At 36.5% G+C, this 18,848-nt stretch overlaps 2 protein-coding genes across 4 annotated transcripts; one reads left to right on the top strand and one right to left on the bottom strand.

The window, feature by feature from the left end:
• Positions 1–217: 217 nt before the first annotated feature.
• Positions 218–8,205, bottom strand: LOC143452222 (gonadotropin-releasing hormone receptor-like). Of its 3 annotated transcripts, none has more exons than XM_076953107.1 (8): positions 7,769–8,205; positions 6,666–6,882; positions 4,480–4,586; positions 3,672–3,794; positions 3,203–3,425; positions 2,534–2,772; positions 2,027–2,154; positions 218–895 (listed from the first exon to the last, which is right to left on the bottom strand). In XM_076953107.1, the coding sequence occupies exons 1-8, from the start codon at positions 7,883–7,885 to the stop codon at positions 763–765; spliced, it is 1,287 nt and encodes a 428-aa protein (XP_076809222.1). In that variant the 5' UTR covers positions 7,886–8,205; the 3' UTR covers positions 218–762. The 3 variants fall into 3 exon arrangements, with proteins under 3 accessions (XP_076809222.1, XP_076809223.1, XP_076809224.1); XM_076953108.1 differs by having other exon boundaries at positions 2,534–2,739; positions 7,769–8,081; XM_076953109.1 differs by lacking the exon at positions 7,769–8,205 and adding an exon at positions 6,996–7,561.
• A 6,107-nt stretch (positions 8,206–14,312) lies between these two features.
• On the top strand, positions 14,313–17,347 carry LOC143452223 (uncharacterized protein in proB 3'region-like). Its single transcript, XM_076953111.1, has 4 exons — positions 14,313–15,092; positions 15,480–15,573; positions 15,692–15,851; positions 16,711–17,347. The coding sequence occupies exons 1-4, from the start codon at positions 14,626–14,628 to the stop codon at positions 17,022–17,024; spliced, it is 1,035 nt and encodes a 344-aa protein (XP_076809226.1). The 5' UTR covers positions 14,313–14,625; the 3' UTR covers positions 17,025–17,347.
• The last annotated feature ends 1,501 nt before the right edge of the window (positions 17,348–18,848 follow it).

The raw sequence follows: 18,848 nt of genomic DNA, 5'->3' as shown, positions 1-18,848 counted from the left end.
CATGGGAAGAAATCGGATCCCTGCAGTTTCTGTGGATAGGGAGATTTCGGTTGATCAGGGTTCTATTAACGAGGTCTGACTGTAGTTCTATACGTATGTCTCATGCCGATTACTATCTGCAATAATGCCTTGTCGGCCATGCAACCTTGCTCTGATACAAAATACTGACATCATAAACGTTGCGCTCATGCCGAATATTAGTATAACAGTGCAGTGTTGTTGTTCTGTGTAATCGAAAATGTAAAAAGCTAATCAATGGTAAAACCCGATGATAACATACTATTTTTCGCTGAATAATTGATATTTATATAAAATGCTCAAGGCAAAGTCTTACAAGTAAAAGCAAAGTTCTCAGTCGGAAAACCATTCACGCTGACAAAATATAGTTATAACAACACAATAAAATGTGTCCAAACAACGACACAGTTAACCAACAAAAATTATTTACAGCGAAAATATCAAAGATTAGGAAGGAAAACGATTTCGAGGTTCATTTTCATTGGTTGAGGTCAAATGCAACTGGCAACAACAGTGAAAAGCAGCCAAATAGAAAAGCAAGGTGTGTGAAAAAGGACGTTTTGTATGTATTATCGTGTCAGCAACGTTTTGATAAATAACTCAGCAGATCTTTGGGCAATAACGGGATTTCAAAACCTATTTCACATAAAAATCTTGACGTGTACAGTACAAGTACAAAATGACGTTTCATTACGTCATGCATCTATGTTCCATCGCCACATATATGGCGTTATATTTTAGCTATCACATGAAATCGTTTTTGACAGCGTCTTTAAAAAAGGTCACGTGTTTAGTGTCGTCACCATCCTTCATGACAGCGAGTCGGATGTGTGGCGGCGTTTGCGGCAACCGCGCGATGGCGCTAGTAGGTGATTTTCTGCAAACAAGTGAAAGTATCTGATTACATTATGGATGCATCAACTTAACGGTTCCAGGTCGATTCAACCCAGAGCGATTAAACCCTGAAAGGCTAAATCACCCAACCAACATCTGTGTGTTGAATGGTCCTTGAGTTGAATTTTCTGTTGAATCTTCTGTCGGTTGAATCGACCGGGCACCAAGCTCAGCTATAGATACGGTTTAATATACAGCGACCTATTGGTTAGAATCAGACCTGGGCTTAAAGCAGTGGTTCCCAACCGCGGCTCTTAGAGCCGCATGCGGCTCCAAGGTAGCTTTCTTGCAGCTCTCAATGACCCCTGAAAATCCCAAAAAAAAATAAAAAATCTATTTGCAACAATTAGGGCGATTATTTTTTGAGTTGTCAAAAATTGGTCAAAATTTATAGCGTTAGGTCAAAATTGTTTACAAATTTTTCATTTTACATCTTACAGTTACACCTTGTAGCCTACTTTATACTGCTGTGAATGGTCCATTGTCTACTTATTGTGAATCATAAACCGCCTCCTGAATCCTAAACCACAATTGCGCCTCGCTTTGACAAAGTTGTTAAAGCTCAAAGCCAATGTCAAGTTGGACATTAAATTGATTTGTGTTATTTTTCTTGTTAGTGTTGCTATTCGTTGGTACATGATTTCATGCTTTAAAATTTTTGTTATAATTACTTGAGTCTTTTCATGCGGCTCCATACGTACTATGAAGTTTGAAATTCGGCCCCGACACCAAAAAAGGTTGGGAACCACTGGCTTAAAGGGTGGTATGCTGAAATCCAGATTAATATACTTCAAGATTGTGCTACGTCATACGAGCTGCTGTTGTTTTGGGCAGCAGTACAGTAGTCTACTCCAGTGTGGGTAGCCTACCATATTGCTATTGTTGACTTATTGCCCATTGGCTTGTGCGAAATAAAAGAGAATTCCCCTGAATAATGCCTTGCGACTATTTATGATTGATTAGAAGTGCAGACAGTAAGACGGGGTTTCTCAACCGATGGAAAATTTACACCTTGAGGTTAAATTTCTCATACTTTGGAGTAAATTTGTAAAACAAGAATTAAGAAAACACCGTAAAATTTCTATTTTTTGCACACAAAGTTCACTGCACTCACCTTAGCCAGGAAAGTGGACAGGGTTTCCAGCACAGTAGATCTTTTCTGACGTCTTTCAGAAGCATTACCATGATAAAGGGATGCAAGCATGGATTAAGATACATTGAAAGAAGCATTACTTCTTGCGCCTGTTACACAAAACGGGTTGTAAATCAATAAACTTACCGTGATTTTAACCCTAACTGACTCTTGTAATAAGAGAATTTATTTAACTGTAATTTTTAAAAAGCTAGCACTTTTGTACACACAAAAAAACGATCATTTTCGAACAAGTTTCACATAACTGGGAAAAACCCCAATCCGAACGGAACACTGAAGCAGTCTCGGTTTAACGGGACGCATAGAAAGCTCAGTCGTGTCCACCAAAGCGTGACTGGAGTTATTTCAGACAATTGGCTCGAGTTAGGCCGAGTAATAAGAAAATCCTACTCGAATCAAGTCATTGACACGAGACATTATAAATACAACACCACTAACTGATCATACATGCCAATGGGCTTGACTTACAAGGACACCAACCACGCCGCTTTCGCCCTCATCTTGAAACCAATGAATGACTCCTATGACGTAATAAGGGCACCAACAGACGACAAAGGTGGCAGTGATAAGGCCCGTCACAATCTGAGACATTTTCTTTGCCCTTGCTAGGCTCCTTCTAGCTAGGCTTTTGCGGCCTCCTGTTGGCCGAAATTCGGAGGACTGCTCTTCAGTAACTGCATAGCAAGATGATATGGAAAAAGCTGAAACTAGCGATACAAGTCGAGTTTAAAAATGTTTTTAGAGTTAATTCGTCACAAATAAGCTACACTCGCTTTTTCCTTATAAGGAAAAGTAAAGGCTTTTCTATTGGAACAGCTAAAAGTTAAGAAATTTTTTCCTTCGTTACTTGCACAATCGGCTGTTTTTGTGCAAGTTATGCTACGTGTACAACATAACATGGTGTGGCAAAAAAGTGAAAATTTAGCGTTTCATTTCTGCCTTCTTCTTAATTCAAAACGGCTAATTCGGTCATAGCTGATTGAGCTTTAGTTTGAAGTAAGTTTATAACTTAGCAATGCAAAAACCGTAAACTAAAACTTTGTCCCCAAACTTTGGAAACTCAATTCCAAGTTACTAGAAACCCGAACTAAAGTAAGTTTCGCATAAAAATGAGTGTATCTTTGCAACTTATGTTACCTTTAGCCTGCTTTGCCATCCTTGCAATTGCCACAACTATAATCACGTAACAAACAATTACACAAAGAACTGGAATGAAAAAGGAGATACACAGCGAGTAGAGATAAAAGATTTGCTTCCCAAGGCCGTTGTGGATTATCTTGAAATCCACGCACTGCTGTATATAGTGGTCGGGACATTTGCATTCGTTTGGCCAATGATCCCCAGAAGAGAACATAACACACTGAAACAAACGATGTGTTAGCAATTTTGATTATTGATAAATGATTGACATGTTCGCAAATGATAGAAAGATTTTGATAGTTTTCAGATCTGAACAATTTCAGAAAAAAGATATCCGTTGTTCAATCCCGTTTTAAAATGATCCGTAAACTAGTAATAAAGCCAAGTGTTTGGTAATATAACATATTCAATACACAAGTGCAGCACCGTAATGCATAACGTAAACAGTTTAGGATTTTCGACTTACGGCTGGTACGGAGTTGACAAAGCTGAAAATCCAGGCTATGGCCAATATCGCGTTTACCCGCTCTCTCTGCTTGTGTGGAGATATTGGGAACAGGAGATTCGCCACTCTGTCGATGGCCATAACCTATAGTAAGTGTTAGTGTTAACTAAATTGGCTTACAGTTTGTTCCTGTTCCGTACGTTTAAGTTTTAACAATCAAAAAACTAATCTTTTTAAATCGTTGATAACAATAGCTAAGAATAAAACGTGTCAGCTCAACAGCATTGTCGGGATGAATGAAAACAAAACCATTCAGTCTATAAAGTAAAAAAATGTTGGTATAGATGCAATTAAAATTTAAATACAAATGCGTTTACAGCCAGCTTCAATAATTTATGCTGCACAAGCTGACAAGATTGATACGGACAGCACAAGACAGGCGAAGGCTTTTGAAACAGCTTGGTCGAAATGACTCGATATTGATCCAGCGTTGTGTTACAAAAACAAAACGATTCGTTTGTTTAACGCTGTTACTTTTCCGTTCCTATCGGCGTAACATGAACGACATGTGTTGAATTCACCAAGAAAATTTAACCGATAAGCAATTTGTCGGACATTTATAGCGCACGCACAGGCTTTCTTAAATTCAAATTGATGTCATTCAGGAGAACGCGGTTTTTATTACAGTAAATTGATTCCATGCTATACAGGGTAGATCCAATTACAGCGTCAACTGTTAATGTTAAATACTTGGTGCCGGTGCCAACCCCAGCCACAGAGTAAGAACAAGCAGAAATGCATAAGCTAACATCCCTTTTTCTACACTTACCGCTATCATAGCTGATGAAATGTACATGGAAAATTGCTTCAGCATATTCAACGACCTACATAGCATGTCGCCGCCACGCCATTCCAAAGTGACGTTCCATAAGGCATCTGAACCGAAACTCATAACCTTTTATATTTTGTTTCAAGATCTTATTATTATCATTTAACACTGCTAAATCTTAATGTCGTAAGACTGTAAAGACACTGTAGACATGCGATGATAATTAATATTTGATCATAAGAACCAGTAAATGACGTACGCCATGGATAATGAGCATGATCCTCCAATGTGGTTTTGAGATGCAGCATAACATACGCATCACAATTACTGTATTACACTACACTTGCATTTGATAAATTTGTTTCTAATTAAAACACATAGTTGATTCCGTATTCATTGGAGCTTTATTTTCGCTGACGCCTGTTCAGCTCAGTTTAGCCTATCCATGGTTATGTCCCACCCTGGTGGTACTGGGTGGCCTTTGTAGGCTCAGAATAGCTGGTCAAGCGTATACGTTGTTTAATACACAGCAGCATTGCGTAACTTGGTAAAAGCATTTTTTTTCTGCATGTCCCGGATCCCGGATAGTCCGTCCCGGATGTGACGTTTGTTACAAATTGGCGACTTTAATTGAAAGGTCGGTCTTGATAAATTCTTTAGATTGCAAGGAATCTTTCCAATTTTATTTTTAATTATGGGGTCCGAAACGTAATTAAATTACGTCAGACATGTAGCAATCTATTGCTTACTGGTGATTCTAGTTTCGGTCCATGTGTCAACATAAATATTAAATTGACAAACTTAATAGCTTCAGACGGACAGAGTTCCTTCATAATGGCTGGATTAAGTTTAAGACTAACAAAAATGTCAAGTCAAAATTTTAACCGTTTACTGCCTTTATATAATTAATCTTCAGGTCCAAGAGCTTACTCTCGGCCCGACAACAAAGGTCAACGGTTTATCAGAGATTATGGTAATATAGCCTAAAATTGCATTAAACCGCTGTGACTATGCAATAAATTGCAGGTTATTTGTTCGAAAACAACGCAATTTCGCACAAAATTTATCAAAAATGCATTCCACCTATAGAAAATTATTCAAGAAGAGCCGCGTGTATAGAAGGAGTCCATATATGCAAGAGAAACACACGCTACTTTGCTCATGCTACATGGTAGGCTTAAATCATTACCTGTAAGTTAGACTAAACCTCGTGATAGAATTTAGCTCGTTCGCCTTAACCAGTATAATACGGGAGTAAGTTAGCGGGGTCTGCTTTTGGAAACTTTTTTCTTCGAAAGATAATGACAGTGATCAGTGATGCATGAAGTTAGGAATGTTTTGGGAAAAACGATTTCTTGTGTCACGCGGGGTGGTATTGTCAATTATATGGAAACTTGCTTTCTAGAAAGCGTTAAAAGACCTAAAACAATCGAACTGCATTTATGCCCGCGTGCGAAGACAGCGTAGAAAACAGCGATATAGCTTGTAAGAACAGTTTCTGTTATCAACAAGATTTTATTTAATATCTGCTGCTAGATGTTTTCAGTTCAATCACTGGCTAAACAGGTATTGATCGTAACAACAGCTGCTTATGCCCGTTATCACAGTCACATCAGGCGTGTACGTAACTACGTCGTGACAATGTTATCTGGCGGTGTGCTGACTGGAAAGGTTAATTTGCTGACCAAGCTGCGGCAATCGCTTCTTACGCACTACAATGTAATATTCCATATAAGGTGCAGAATCGTTGAAATTTGTATTTGCTTATTTCATGTACTCATTTTGTCCCTTTTTAATACCAACCGTATAAACAGACCTCAAATGTATCAAATAGTGGAAACGTTACGTAAGTTCGTACAAAATGTCTGCGCTTTTACAAAGAAATGCGAGAAGTCCAGCATATGTCTTAACCGAGGATATTTAACATACAGCCAGTGTTTTTTTTAAGGTGTTTTGGGGGACCGAAACGGTCCCCCAAATTTCTCCAGCGGTTTCCCAAAATTTGGACTTGCAACTACACTACTACAGTAAATGAAACACTTGCGGTCTCTTAAAACTACTTAGCGGTCACCCAAACCAAACCTTAAAAAAAAACCTGCTTACAGCTACTCTATGGTAGCCTACAAGTGCTACTATTCTCCTCATCCGGTTTACACACAAAGAACACAAAATTGGATGATACTCACCCATGGGTAGAACGAAGAAGGTGAAGATGAGATTAGCAATTGCAAGATGCGTCATCAGGAGCTGGGTGTTTCCGGATCGTTCCTGGCTCCTTCTTCTATTGACGCTGAAGAGGACGGCGGAGTTCCCGGAGCAGGAAAGAAAGAAGATAACCCAGATGACCACGATCTTGGCAAGGTGATGTTCATCGAACACGAGACGATTCTTCTTCAGAAAATCCTTCCGAAAACAACCATAATTTAATCTTAAGTCTTCATCATTGTTGATATTTGTTCATTGTCAACAACATAACTGACACGACATGGTCACAAAAAGGCCAAGAAAAAACGCACCACTTTGAAAAGGTTTTGTTTGAAAACGCAGCATTTAAAAACCACGTTCGCGCTCTTAAATCTGTCACGATACCGTTCCTGTGAAGAGCGATGTTGAGCTGAACTAAACTAACATCATGTCGATTAATGTGTCAGGGTAACATAACATTTTCGGCTGTGAAGCGTCAGTCCAACAACGACTGTAGATTGGAATAGAAAAAAATTATTACGTTCCTTGCATAGATACTTGGGTCGCATTTAAAGACGATGCTGTATGTGTTACAATGAACGTGTTATAGCTTATTAGACTATTTCAAGTTAAAAGCTGTTTCTAAATGACGGCGATAGAATATATTAGGAACTGACCAATATTACGTCAACGCTGGTTGTCATCTACGTATACCACAAGTCTTTTGTAACTTGCGCTTTTGAAGAGCTTTTGTAACTTGTTTACTACGAAAACAGGAAATCCACAGACAAACAAACCAACGAGAAAACAACAAAGTAAATATTTTCAATAAGTCTCCAGCTGAGCTGTGTCGTGGCCAATTCATGGCAAAATTCAAAAAGTATACGTCATAGTATGTCTCGTAGGTTGACTATCTTTACCGCTTTGTGACCGCCTAACTTATTAATCTTTCAATTTTGATCAGAGTATTTTTAACGATATCTCACAAACAATACTTGAGAACATAAACTACCAGTGGAGCGTTTGACTGATTTCTTTGACCTGATGTTTTAAACTTCTCCTGATGTGTTTGTATATGAGTTATATAAACAATGACACCGTATACCTGGTACATGTATGAGCAACTGTATGACCCGTTCTCGAAATATTCTCCGCTCAAAGTCATGTTACACGATTCGTCAAAGACATCACCATTTGTCATGTTGATTGTGACGGTATCCATTGGTGAATCGTCAGCTTCGAGGTGTTGTAAAATCTATGAGTCTTTGGCAACAAGTCAATGCAATATATAATATAATATAATCTATCACGTAGGCCTATATAGACGGAGTTTTTGCTACCAGCTTAGTAGAGAAGCTATACATCAAAAAACGTGAAATGCTCAAAAATGCTTTTTCAAAAGTTTTAAGTTGATTTCAATTAAAACTTTGATATTTGTTTGATAAGATAACAAAAGTTTGTCGTTGTTAATTAAAAATTTTTTCAAACTTATGCCTGGTTAGTCGTCAAAATGGCGGCATAGAGTCATAGAGTCTGATAATACATTTTTGTTATTGTAAGCTCTCCTACGCCTACTTTATTCTATTACGCCTATATTTAGCTCTCCTACGCTGTACTTTATTAGATACATTTCACTTTTCACACCAGTTTCAAACTCGTCTTCACATTAGTCCTGCACACCCGGTCGACGAAATAAGCCCTGTTAATGGTTTGACATTCGCTTTTGTGGGTGAGCGATTGCGTTCACAACGAAAAAAGAATATCTTTGCAAAACATGTTCGCAACGTAGAATGTAAACAGCGATATATGAACGTTGGACGTTGATTGTTATCTTCGACCTACCTTCCTATATGACTCGTGACCAAATTAAAAACATATTTATATAGCACACATAGCATAGATATATAGCAGAACGTTCACGTGAAAACCTTATTGTAAGCTTGACAGTTTGACAAATTAAAGCATCAGAATAATGCTTTATACTCGTGTGGAAGTGTAGGCTTATATAAAAGCAGATGCTGACCTTGGAGCCTTTCTGCAAACACATAGTCTAGTCAGCGACAAATGTCATAAAACGAGCGCCTGTCCAAATAAAAGGAAATATTAAAGTATTGAGGTTATTCTCTCTTCTCTGTTTAGCTTATTGTCAAGTTATGTGGCAATAAAACAGTTCAAAGAAATGTCCGTGTTTCAAAAAGCTTTTAAATGAATGTTGCCAAGCACGTACTTTCGTTGAACGTGACGTGCTTTAAAACGGGTAATTTATTTTTAAATCTAGTAGCTTGTTTTTATTTTTCCCAAAATTGTTGTTTTAAAATTTCGCCGAACTTTCATAAATCGTGAAAAGGAGTTGATCAAGAATTGAGTAAGCATTTGAATTTCCAGAATCAAGATCGTTGAATAGCTTCGTGTTGGTCGTAAAGTTACAGGAGGAAGTTTACTTTTATTTAAAACATAACGAGTGGCTTTAAATAGAATCCGAAGAATTTCAATAATTGGGTTAGGAATTCGGACAAATTATTATCAAAATAACAACAGTTCATAGTTTTCTTGGTTAAAGTCTACACATAGAGGAACGTGTTGTGGCGTGATGCTTTCAATTTCACCCCGAAAAAATCCTTCGTAATATTTTACATAAAAATGTTTTTCTTTTACAAATGAACGTGCAGCAAAGAACGTTTTATTCGTAGGTAATTGCGCTCTGTGCATATTAATGTACGAATGCGCACGCTTGTTGAATTTTGAAATTGCCTCAATGTATTGATTTATGGCGACGCGTTTCCAATATTCTTATGCCCAAGTTGTTCCACCAATAATAATATTCATTTAATGAAAACACCCGCTTCTATTTCCTTCAAAAAAGCGTGTTTGAAACTACGTATAAGTTATAGATTTAGCTATAGTTAAAGAATGACAGTCGTTTCATGAAGATGCATTTAAAGGTCTGAACACATGCTTTCAGTGAAATATTTTCAGAAAAAGAATCAATGTCACACAGGAATAAATTACTCGTTCAAAAACAATCAACGAATTTACGTTTCTCTTGGAGCTATGAAATTAGATTTCCATCGAATGTCGTTGGTGTGTTGACCTTTCACACCTGCAGCTTGCCACCTTACGGCAAGATCCAACCCCTAAACAGTTATTTATATCCAGAAATTCTTCGAATTCAAGCAATTATAGCCTAGTAAATGCTGCTGCATAGACTTTAGGGTTTAATGGAAGATGGTATTGTTGTAAGATGAAATGCATGGTGTTGCGTTGTTCACGTCGATTTTGGTGTTCTCAAAGCAAGCATCGTGTTTTTCTTAAAATAGGGTCGAAAACGTTGTCAATTTTGTAAAACGTTTTTGCATCAACTTTGAAATCATTCTTTTAAAATGAAACAATTATTACTTTTTGCTTAACGAACGACTCGACCCAAAATGTAGGTTACACATCATATTTAACATAAAATGTAGGCTTCGACAATTGATGATAAATTTAAATGAAATTCAACGTTAATTAACTGTCAGATGAAAGAGTACAGCTTCAACAGAAACAGACGAAAACAAACTGCTTGGTCCTTAAATAATTTATATTCATGTAAACGTCATCAACGACCCACCCAAAGCAATGCAACCTTTGCAAAAAATAAATGACCTGAAATAAAAAAATTCATGAAAATTGTCAGCGCGTGTTTAGGATGTTCCATTGAGTGATGATGTAACGTTCATTTTTTTGGTTGTAAAATGCTTCTTTGAAATTGAAACAATACGTGTGATGACCATTACATTACAGTTCAATAAATTTATACATAAATAAAGACGTTAAATTTCTGTTTAGCGTATAGGTCTATACTCTATAACCTTTACAGCTTTAAGATTTGTTGAACAATTTACACTGTCGTTGTTGCAACTGACAATGCAATAAACTTGCGTGCTTGCAGTTTGATTCAACGACTTACTTTATCGATTTGTGGCTTCGAAGATTACTTTTAAACAAGCAAATTTGCTTGCTTTTGGCTATGTTCCTTGTCGTAAGTCCCTTGGCAATTACCTAATTTTGAAAATTTTGGTTCAAATAATGTCATTTAACTTCTAATTTAATGTACAGAGGTCTGCAAATTGACGTAACGTACAGGCACAATTTGAATCATGCGCAGGCTTTAAAATAAAAGACAGAGACGCAAATCTTTGAAAAATTGTCTGAATTTTGCTTGCAATAGGCCTTAATACTTGTAAGCTGCCCTGTGAGCCTAGCCTAAATAGGCTAACCTAACCTTTAATCAATTTGGTTGAATTTACTTTTCCACACATTCAAATTTCTCGTTAGATCTTTTATTTTCGAAGAAAAAACGACTTTTGACTTTCACGAATTTCCTTTCAATTTTCTGAAAAAGCTTTTTCGGTAAAAATCTGGCTGGGTATCAGACATGTGACTTGTTCATTTTAGAAAATTACAGTATTTTTGAAGTATGCCATAAAAATCATAAAGTTGCACTTACGAATACTAATGGTGCAAAAAAACGGTATACATCTTTGCTATTAACCGTGTTTTAAATAGATTTTCGAATATTTCAGCTTGCACTGTCAAGTCAAGTGTAATTAGTAGGCGGTTTACAATCGAACTGATTTTAGGGTGATTAATTACGGTTGACATAGTGTCGTTTGATAAAATATGAGCTTAGCAAAAATATAAAACTGAGTTGAAAATGATAATAGATAGCTCTGTTCCGGGTGTTCCCCACGATCGCATTGCTGTCCTGTCTTGCTGTACATGCCAACATCGGCGGCAAGTCGGCAACACCATAGCCATAGGCTATGCATGACAGTTGGCTGTGCGACCTCCATCGTTTTCTTGGGTTTAGTTGTTGTATAATACATGTTATATTAGATATCAGAAACAGAACTAATCATGAAGTACTGAGAATAAAATCGATTGTTTTTCTTTTCGAATTAGGCCTACCATTTTTCAGCTTTATTAGGACCTAGCAGGGTACCGTCATGTTTTTGTATAGGTTCTTGTCGTTTACGATCCTCTTGTTGTTTCAAGTGTAATTGCGGAATCTCTTTATTGACTTCAATAATTACGTTTGAGAGCACTTGATTACTCTTGAAGAAAAAAGAAAAATGTTTTGCTTGTCTACTTCATATAATTGATGGATGCCTCAATTTTATTTCACAAACCACAACAATCAGCGATAGATACCGGAAATTTAAACAACAACATCAACAGATCAGATCACACAAATCGAAATTCTGCGTGAACTCCAATGTTTTAATGTAGATTGTAGTTTACACGAAATATTCTGAAGTTGCTATCACCAAAGTTCATTCATTTGAGGTGATTGCTCATATTCCATGCAGAAAAGGAGGCGCCAACTAGTGATCATTCTTTTGATACCGCCTAGTTCAAATTCATTGCATTCATTGATTTTCCTAGCTATAGGTTGGGTTTTGAAAGAAAAAGTAAACAGTTTGAGTTATCGACCTTAAAACTGAGAAAACCATGATAGATAGATGAAGGCATTATAGCCTATATAGGCCAAGGTTTTCTGAACTGTGTACCACAAGCCATTCGCCTGTACGCTAACTAATATAACTATATCATGAAAAGTCTTGTATCAAAGCTGTAAGAACGAAACTTATTTAGGTTGTGCAAGTGTTTTACTAGTAGAAAGCTTCAACACAATTACAAATTCAACACATCACATTATTTTGGCCTTAGAATTGTCCACCAGGTCCACTGAACAGGATCAAGCGTCTTTAATGCCTTGCCCAAGGCAGCGTAGCCTCTGTAGTCCACTAATACGGTAGTACGCAACTAGGTATCGAACAGGGGCGGCATGATTACGAGCTTAGCATTTTAACCACCCACTCAGCTATCCAGCCGATAAATAACTGAGGTAACTGCACAAAGACGTCGGATTAAACAAAACAAAAAAATTGCATGCTTGGGAAAATTAACTCACGTAATCAAACTCTAGGTCATGAGTCATGACACTAAATTCAATTGACATTAACTTCCACAACAGAATCTACATAATATGGTGAAAACAAACTGGACGAAAAATAGGCAGGTCAAGACCATACTAAAACACGGGCGCATGAATGTGTCAACCACCTGATATTTTTTTGTACACTATTGCAAATAAGGCCGCGAACGACCAAATAGGCTACACTTCTGAAGAGCTTTGTTCAAAGTGAATTGCACACCGGCTGTGTCTAGCACAAGCCCAAACCAATAACTCATAGTGTAGCCTACAATCAAAGACTACCGAGTAATTTTTTGTAAAATGATATACCGAGCGCCACCTACCGAGCGGGAAACTTGTCTTTAATTTTAAGGCGTATTATCTTGTCAGCTCGTATCGAAATTTCCCTCAGACAAAAACGAAGGGTCGGGACCTCTCCCCTGTAAGAGTACCTAGTTTGAAGAGTCTACAGATGTTCGTTAGAAAGTAAACTATAAGAGTTAACCCGAGGGTTACTTAATTGGAAAGTATTCGATCAGTTCAAACGCTGTTTAAAGTATATGGGGTGCGTACTTAAAGTGGTATAGAAGTATACAACAGACACGATTTTGGTTTTGGCATAACCCAGCTTACACTCTACCAATAGAAACAAACTTGGTATTGTTAGAATAAGGAGTAATTTTTCTCACTGGCTGTAGCATTAATTTTTGCAAACATGTAACACAGCGCCAGCTACGAAGTGCAAAACTTGCCATAACTTTAAGGAGAAATATCTCGTCACATGATGTAGCAATGTCCTTCGTATAAAAACAGAGCCTTGGGAATTTTCCTCATCTAAAGTTTTACTTAATTACCTTTCGTTGGGTATGTATTTATTAACATATACTTCCCTGGTTGTTGTTTGGTTTCTGTTTTTGAATGAGGCATTTGCCTGAAACCACAAAATCAGAGTTCCCTTACTTTCTTTTTTTGACGATTTTTTTGGCCCCAGGCTGTCATGAGGTGGTTATATTATACTAATTCAGTGCCATTTTATAGAGACAGCTTTTGTGACGTCTTTTCTTTTTGACCCTACCTTTTTCATTTATAATCAACAACCAAGGAAAAGTTGTCTGAATACCAAGTAATAATAAATAAACAAAATTATGCCCAAGTTTGTATTTTTGTACGCGCGATGTCCTGTCAAAAACTGCCATACTTTTTAGCCAGCTGTATATATAAGCCTAATTATATACACTGCGGTTTGTGTTTGCTATTTTGACTTCTATTTACGATCACAGAAACTCGATTTAACGTTGTTCACAAATTTGTACCAATATTAATGTTCATACAGTGGCATGTTTCTTTGACTTGGTGAATGTTATTGTGATGTATCAGGTATGTATCAGTATATATATCACCAGATCATTTTTATTGTAGATTAATATTTATACTAAACAATTACCTGATGAAAGGATGATGTAAATTGTACAAACTCTGCTGATATCAAGGTGAACATTTCGAAGAGTTAAAAGAAGAAAGATTGAATCCACAGCACCAATATAGCTTAAGATGCTGAGGACACTTGTCACTTTTGCGACTGGTGTGTTGGCTGGAATTTATTTGGACCAAAATTACAAAGTACCAAAAGCAGAAACTATAGTTAGCACTGTGAAAGATGCTTTTGAAAAGTACCTGCCAAAAAAGGATGAATAAAACAACGGACTCATGTTTTTGATTTTATAGCAATGTTTTTTTGCGATATTTGGTGTGGTCATGTTTCAATGATTACTTGATTAATTAGCTATGTTGTGAGTGATTTTGCTTTCCCATGGTGACAGGTAACCAAATTATTATCAATCAATTTTTTTTGTCAGATGAAGTGACGCTTTTGATGTGTTTGCAATATATACAGTATGTCCCTTAAAAATATTAACGTAATTTATACATTACTATTTGTAATTATTTTGCTATCTCTCTATAGTTCCAATAATGTATGGTACATTGCAAGTTAAAGGTCAATAGATATGGCCAAAAATAAAGTTACACTTGGTGTGCTGCTCCAAACACCAGACTTTTTTCAATTTGTGAGAAATGCTGTCAGCGAGGGCGCGTTGGGACGCCATGTCTCGTTTAAATACATTGACAATACTTTGCTTGGAAGCAAATTGACTGACGAGCTCGAAGGTGTTGAAGTTTTGCTAACTGACCCAAAACTTTGTGCGAGTGTGCTCACAAAACTTCCAAAGAGTGTGAAATGGGTTCAAACTACGTGGGCTGGCTTAGATTATATGTTCTCTAAATTGAATCAACACGATTTAGCCAACTTTGAACCACATTTTGTGTTGACTCGACTTGGAGGCGTGTTTGGGCCGGTGATCGCTGATTATGTACTAGGGGCAGTTATTTCTCTGGAAAGAGATTGGAAAAAGCAGTTTATGGCGCAGAGTGAAAAGAAATGGCTTACTATCAATGAAGCCAGAAACGTTTTTCGGTAAGTTAAAATTTGAGTGAAAAATCCTTGTATGAGTGTTATTGCTTGGTTAATTGCTGAGTTTTTTATTTTAGTTGTTTTTAACATTACTTCTGCCATATTCATATTCAGAATTATGTGATTCATGTTTGGCAAGTGAAAAAAATGGAAGCCGGTGTGCCAGCAAAATTGTTTGCTAACTCCAAATATAAAACGACACCAAATTCTTGATATAACCATTAGTTTTAATGCACTGGAGGTAAAGCTTAACACAAAGACAAAATTAGTGCCCAGTCATCAGCCGTGATTTTTGTCTTGCCCTTAAGGATTCAACAAAGATATCATTGTTAATACATTTCTGTATGATAATTCTTTAGAGTTTAGAGCCTAACAGTTTAAATCAAACAGATTTCGATCCTTGGAACAACTTACAGTTGGGATAATAGGGATTGGAGACATTGGGATTACTGTAGCAGAGAAACTAAAAGCTGCAGGAATGCGGGTTAGTTTTAATTGAATTGTGTCATTTATTTTTAGTTCTGTTTTTTTCATGTAGTGTGATGGTTTGATGCTCAACTGACTCTATGAAGTAAAAACAAAAACTTCAAATACAATTTAAGGTGCACGGTCTAAAACGATCGGAATTGAAGAAAAAGGAAGAGAGATATAAAGCGGTTGATGAACTTTTTATTTCAAACCAGTTGGAAGAGTTCTTATCTAGGTGCGATTACATCTGCAATACACTACCACATACTCGGGACACAGTAAATCTGCTATCAAGTTAGTTCTCGACTTATAGATTTTTATTGATTGTTCTTAAAACTTGGTGTATCAGATATATTGCTACACTTGATCTGGTATATATGATTTCTATATAAAGTAAACTATATGTTCATTTTTGCTTTTTTGTGATATTAAATACTGTATGATATATAAGCATGAATGACTGCTCCCTTTAGATTTGCACATAAAATTTACAACCAGACTCTACTGAAATATGTTTAAAGATAGTAATGATAATAAAACCGATCGCGTAGTGTTGCCAAAAAGAAATTTTGCCAATGCGCGCAATATCGTAATCACTTGCATAATTATCGCTATGTAAATGATATACAGTCCCAGTACTTGAGTCTCTTTATAAGAAATTACATGAATGACACACGACTTGAGCATTAAAGTATTAAGCATTGAAGTAAAACAGATCTTCATGTATTGAATACATGGAAGTGTGACTTAACATGAATATATTTGCCTTCGATTGCATACCTTGTTATCAACTGAAGCAAATTTTATGATGTTCCCATAAGTTTCTTGTTATTGTGACAGATTTTTGGTATTATATTGGTATATATATTTGGTATTTTTGCATTCTGTTTGTTTTGGTTTCGAATATCCATTGACCTGACTTGACTCGAGTCTTACTTGAAAAATGACCTGACTTAATTCAAGTCACTTATGCCAAAGGATTTGACTTAATTTGAGTTTTAAAAGGTATATGACTTTGCTATAAAGATATGTAGATTTTAGCTTCCCACTTGATTTTTTAAGAAACAATTTCATGTTATAGTTTATGAGTAGCTTGTGTGGCCTATTGTTGTATAAAAATTAAAACTATTTAGTCTATTTTGTTTTCCTTTAGATGATGTGCTTCATGTGTGCAAAGCAAAGAAACCTGGGTTGATTAATGTTGGCAGAGGAACCATTATTGATGAACAGTGCTTAGTGAAGGCCTTAAACAATGGCTGGATATCCTCTGCATTTTTGGACGTTTTTACGAATGAACCCCTTTCCCCAGATAGCCCACTTTGGGAAATGGTAAATGTCACCATAACCCCACACTCCTCTGGCCCCACTCAACCTAATTTTGTGAAAGAAGGGTTCCTAAAAAACTTGCAACTTTACATAGAAAACCAACCTTTGCAATATGTTTTTGACTGGGAAAAGGGTTATTAAAAAGTGTTATTATTTGACATTACTATAACTGTACATACAGTAAATTATAAGTAGATATGCATTTTAATAATTGGTTCATTTTTGCCATTTGCTCTTATTAGTGGCAATACTTTGCACTGTGCATGAGCTAATTGCTGTGGTGCTAACATTAAACCTGCATTCTTGTCTTGTAAAGCAAAGAAAAGTATATAGCTTGTGTTGATGTGAGTTACTGGATTACTTTGTAAACATAATGGAATTGGAATTAATTTTGCGGCATCGTTGCCCGTTATTTTTTCGTCATTGTCTGCGAGGGAACTAAAAATAAAATGCTAACCATTGCATATTGCTGCATTGCGTTTCTTATTCTTATGAATTCGCATTTTCTTTGTACATTTAATGATCTGAGCATGTTGGGTCAAGCATAACTGGAGCCTTAAAATCGGAAACCACTATGTGTAGCCCAGCTTTTACCTCCAGATTTCATGTGCTTCAGAAAAACATTTACGGATTAGTTCTTTAAAGATTTTCCCAAGGTTTTAGGAAGAGTTTTAAGGAAACTTACACAAAGTTAAACTTGATCAACAGAGTTCAAGCGATGAGGAATGACCAAGTCGCGGATTAAGATTCAGACACTAGACTAGATCAAAGCAACAGTTACTATTTTACTGATTTGAAATATCATTTAGAATTAGATATTGTCAATAGACCTCACGTCCAAATAGTATACTTGTAAATAAAAAGTTTTATGTAAAACTTAGATTTCTTCAAAATTAATTTAAAAACAGAAGGGTAGGACGTATACGCGGTGGTGGGATTCAACCGGTTCTTGGAATTTTATTGACCTCTGCGAACCGGTTGTTAACAAGCGTATGTAGGCTATAGGCCTATGTGTATATCGGCCCCGGGTTGATATGGGGTGCTGCTAGTGAGAGAACCGGTTTTTAAAAAATTTGAATCCCATTACAGCGTATATGCAATGTAAAGTCATACAAGTAAAACGACATCCAAAACTGCACCCTCTAACCTATTTCATAAACAAGCCGTCATAGATATCACACAGCAATCCTTCATTATCACAACTGTGAATTCCCCGAAGTAGATTTCCGACGCGTCACGCCGGTGCAATGTTGCGGGTTTTCCTGTTCCAGCGAACTGGTTGTTGCTGTCGCTACAAGCGTTGATGTCATTAAACGACTCATAAGTCATCCTAGTTGCTTAGCCATAATCGCTTTTTCACAGAAATCGTGCCTGCACAGTCGCAATTTCGTTTATGGTAGCACTGCAGGTAAAATTTTTGATTAAAACCAATGAAGCTTCAACAAATCTACCTGCTTGTTACCATGGCTCCCAGGTTCCTTGGCTTTTTTAGGAAACAATTATGCAGTTATAGGTTAGGTAAGATGTTGTTAGTTTTGTTTTTTCCTAAAGCTGTCAGTTTACAGTTGTGCACAGATTATTATAATTTTGACTACATTTGTCACATTGGTATGGTACTTCGTACTACTCGCCAACAATTGCGTAATATAATTGCAGTACCACTTTTTTGATTTTTATGTTTACCTGTTTGATAAGATGCTAATATTTTACAGCAACAGATGTATAGACCAAATGTTTTTTTAACGATTAGTGCTAAGTAATTTGCATTTTGAGGTCTAGTATACAAGTGCACAATCAGATGACATCACAATTTTAGTAGCTGAGGTCTAGTATAAAAAGGCGTCCTGTGGTTGTGCACTTGTACACCAGACCCACATTTTGTGGGAATTTTATGAACACTAAAACTTAATTTTCACCTTAATTTAGTTTATAATTAACTGTACACACAATTTCAGGATTTAAAAG

This window comes from Clavelina lepadiformis, chromosome 4 (assembly GCF_947623445.1).
Source record: "Clavelina lepadiformis chromosome 4, kaClaLepa1.1, whole genome shotgun sequence".
Classification (NCBI taxonomy): domain Eukaryota; kingdom Metazoa; phylum Chordata; class Ascidiacea; order Aplousobranchia; family Clavelinidae; genus Clavelina; species Clavelina lepadiformis.
This window is presented reverse-complemented; position numbering and strand designations above follow the sequence as displayed.

What these genes read in the sequence shown, in the direction of transcription:
- LOC143452222 (XM_076953107.1), bottom strand. Translation starts at nt 7,885, where the DNA reads ATGGATACCGTCACAATCAACATGACAAATGGTGATGTCTTTGACGAA. An exon ending in TTTCATCAGCTATGATAGCG is followed by an intron (nt 3,795 to 4,479) that starts GTAAGTGTAGAA and finishes CACTTACTATAG; the next exon opens with GTTATGGCCATCGACAGAGT. An exon ending in GCGGCGTGGTTGGTGTCCTT is followed by an intron (nt 2,155 to 2,533) that starts GTAAGTCAAGCC and finishes TTTGTGTAACAG; the next exon opens with GCGCAAGAAGTAATGCTTCT.
- LOC143452223 (XM_076953111.1), top strand. Translation starts at nt 14,626, where the DNA reads ATGGCCAAAAATAAAGTTACACTTGGTGTGCTGCTCCAAACACCAGAC. An exon ending in GAAGCCAGAAACGTTTTTCG is followed by an intron (nt 15,093 to 15,479) that starts GTAAGTTAAAAT and finishes TAAATCAAACAG; the next exon opens with ATTTCGATCCTTGGAACAAC. An exon ending in CACAGTAAATCTGCTATCAA is followed by an intron (nt 15,852 to 16,710) that starts GTTAGTTCTCGA and finishes GTTTTCCTTTAG; the next exon opens with ATGATGTGCTTCATGTGTGC.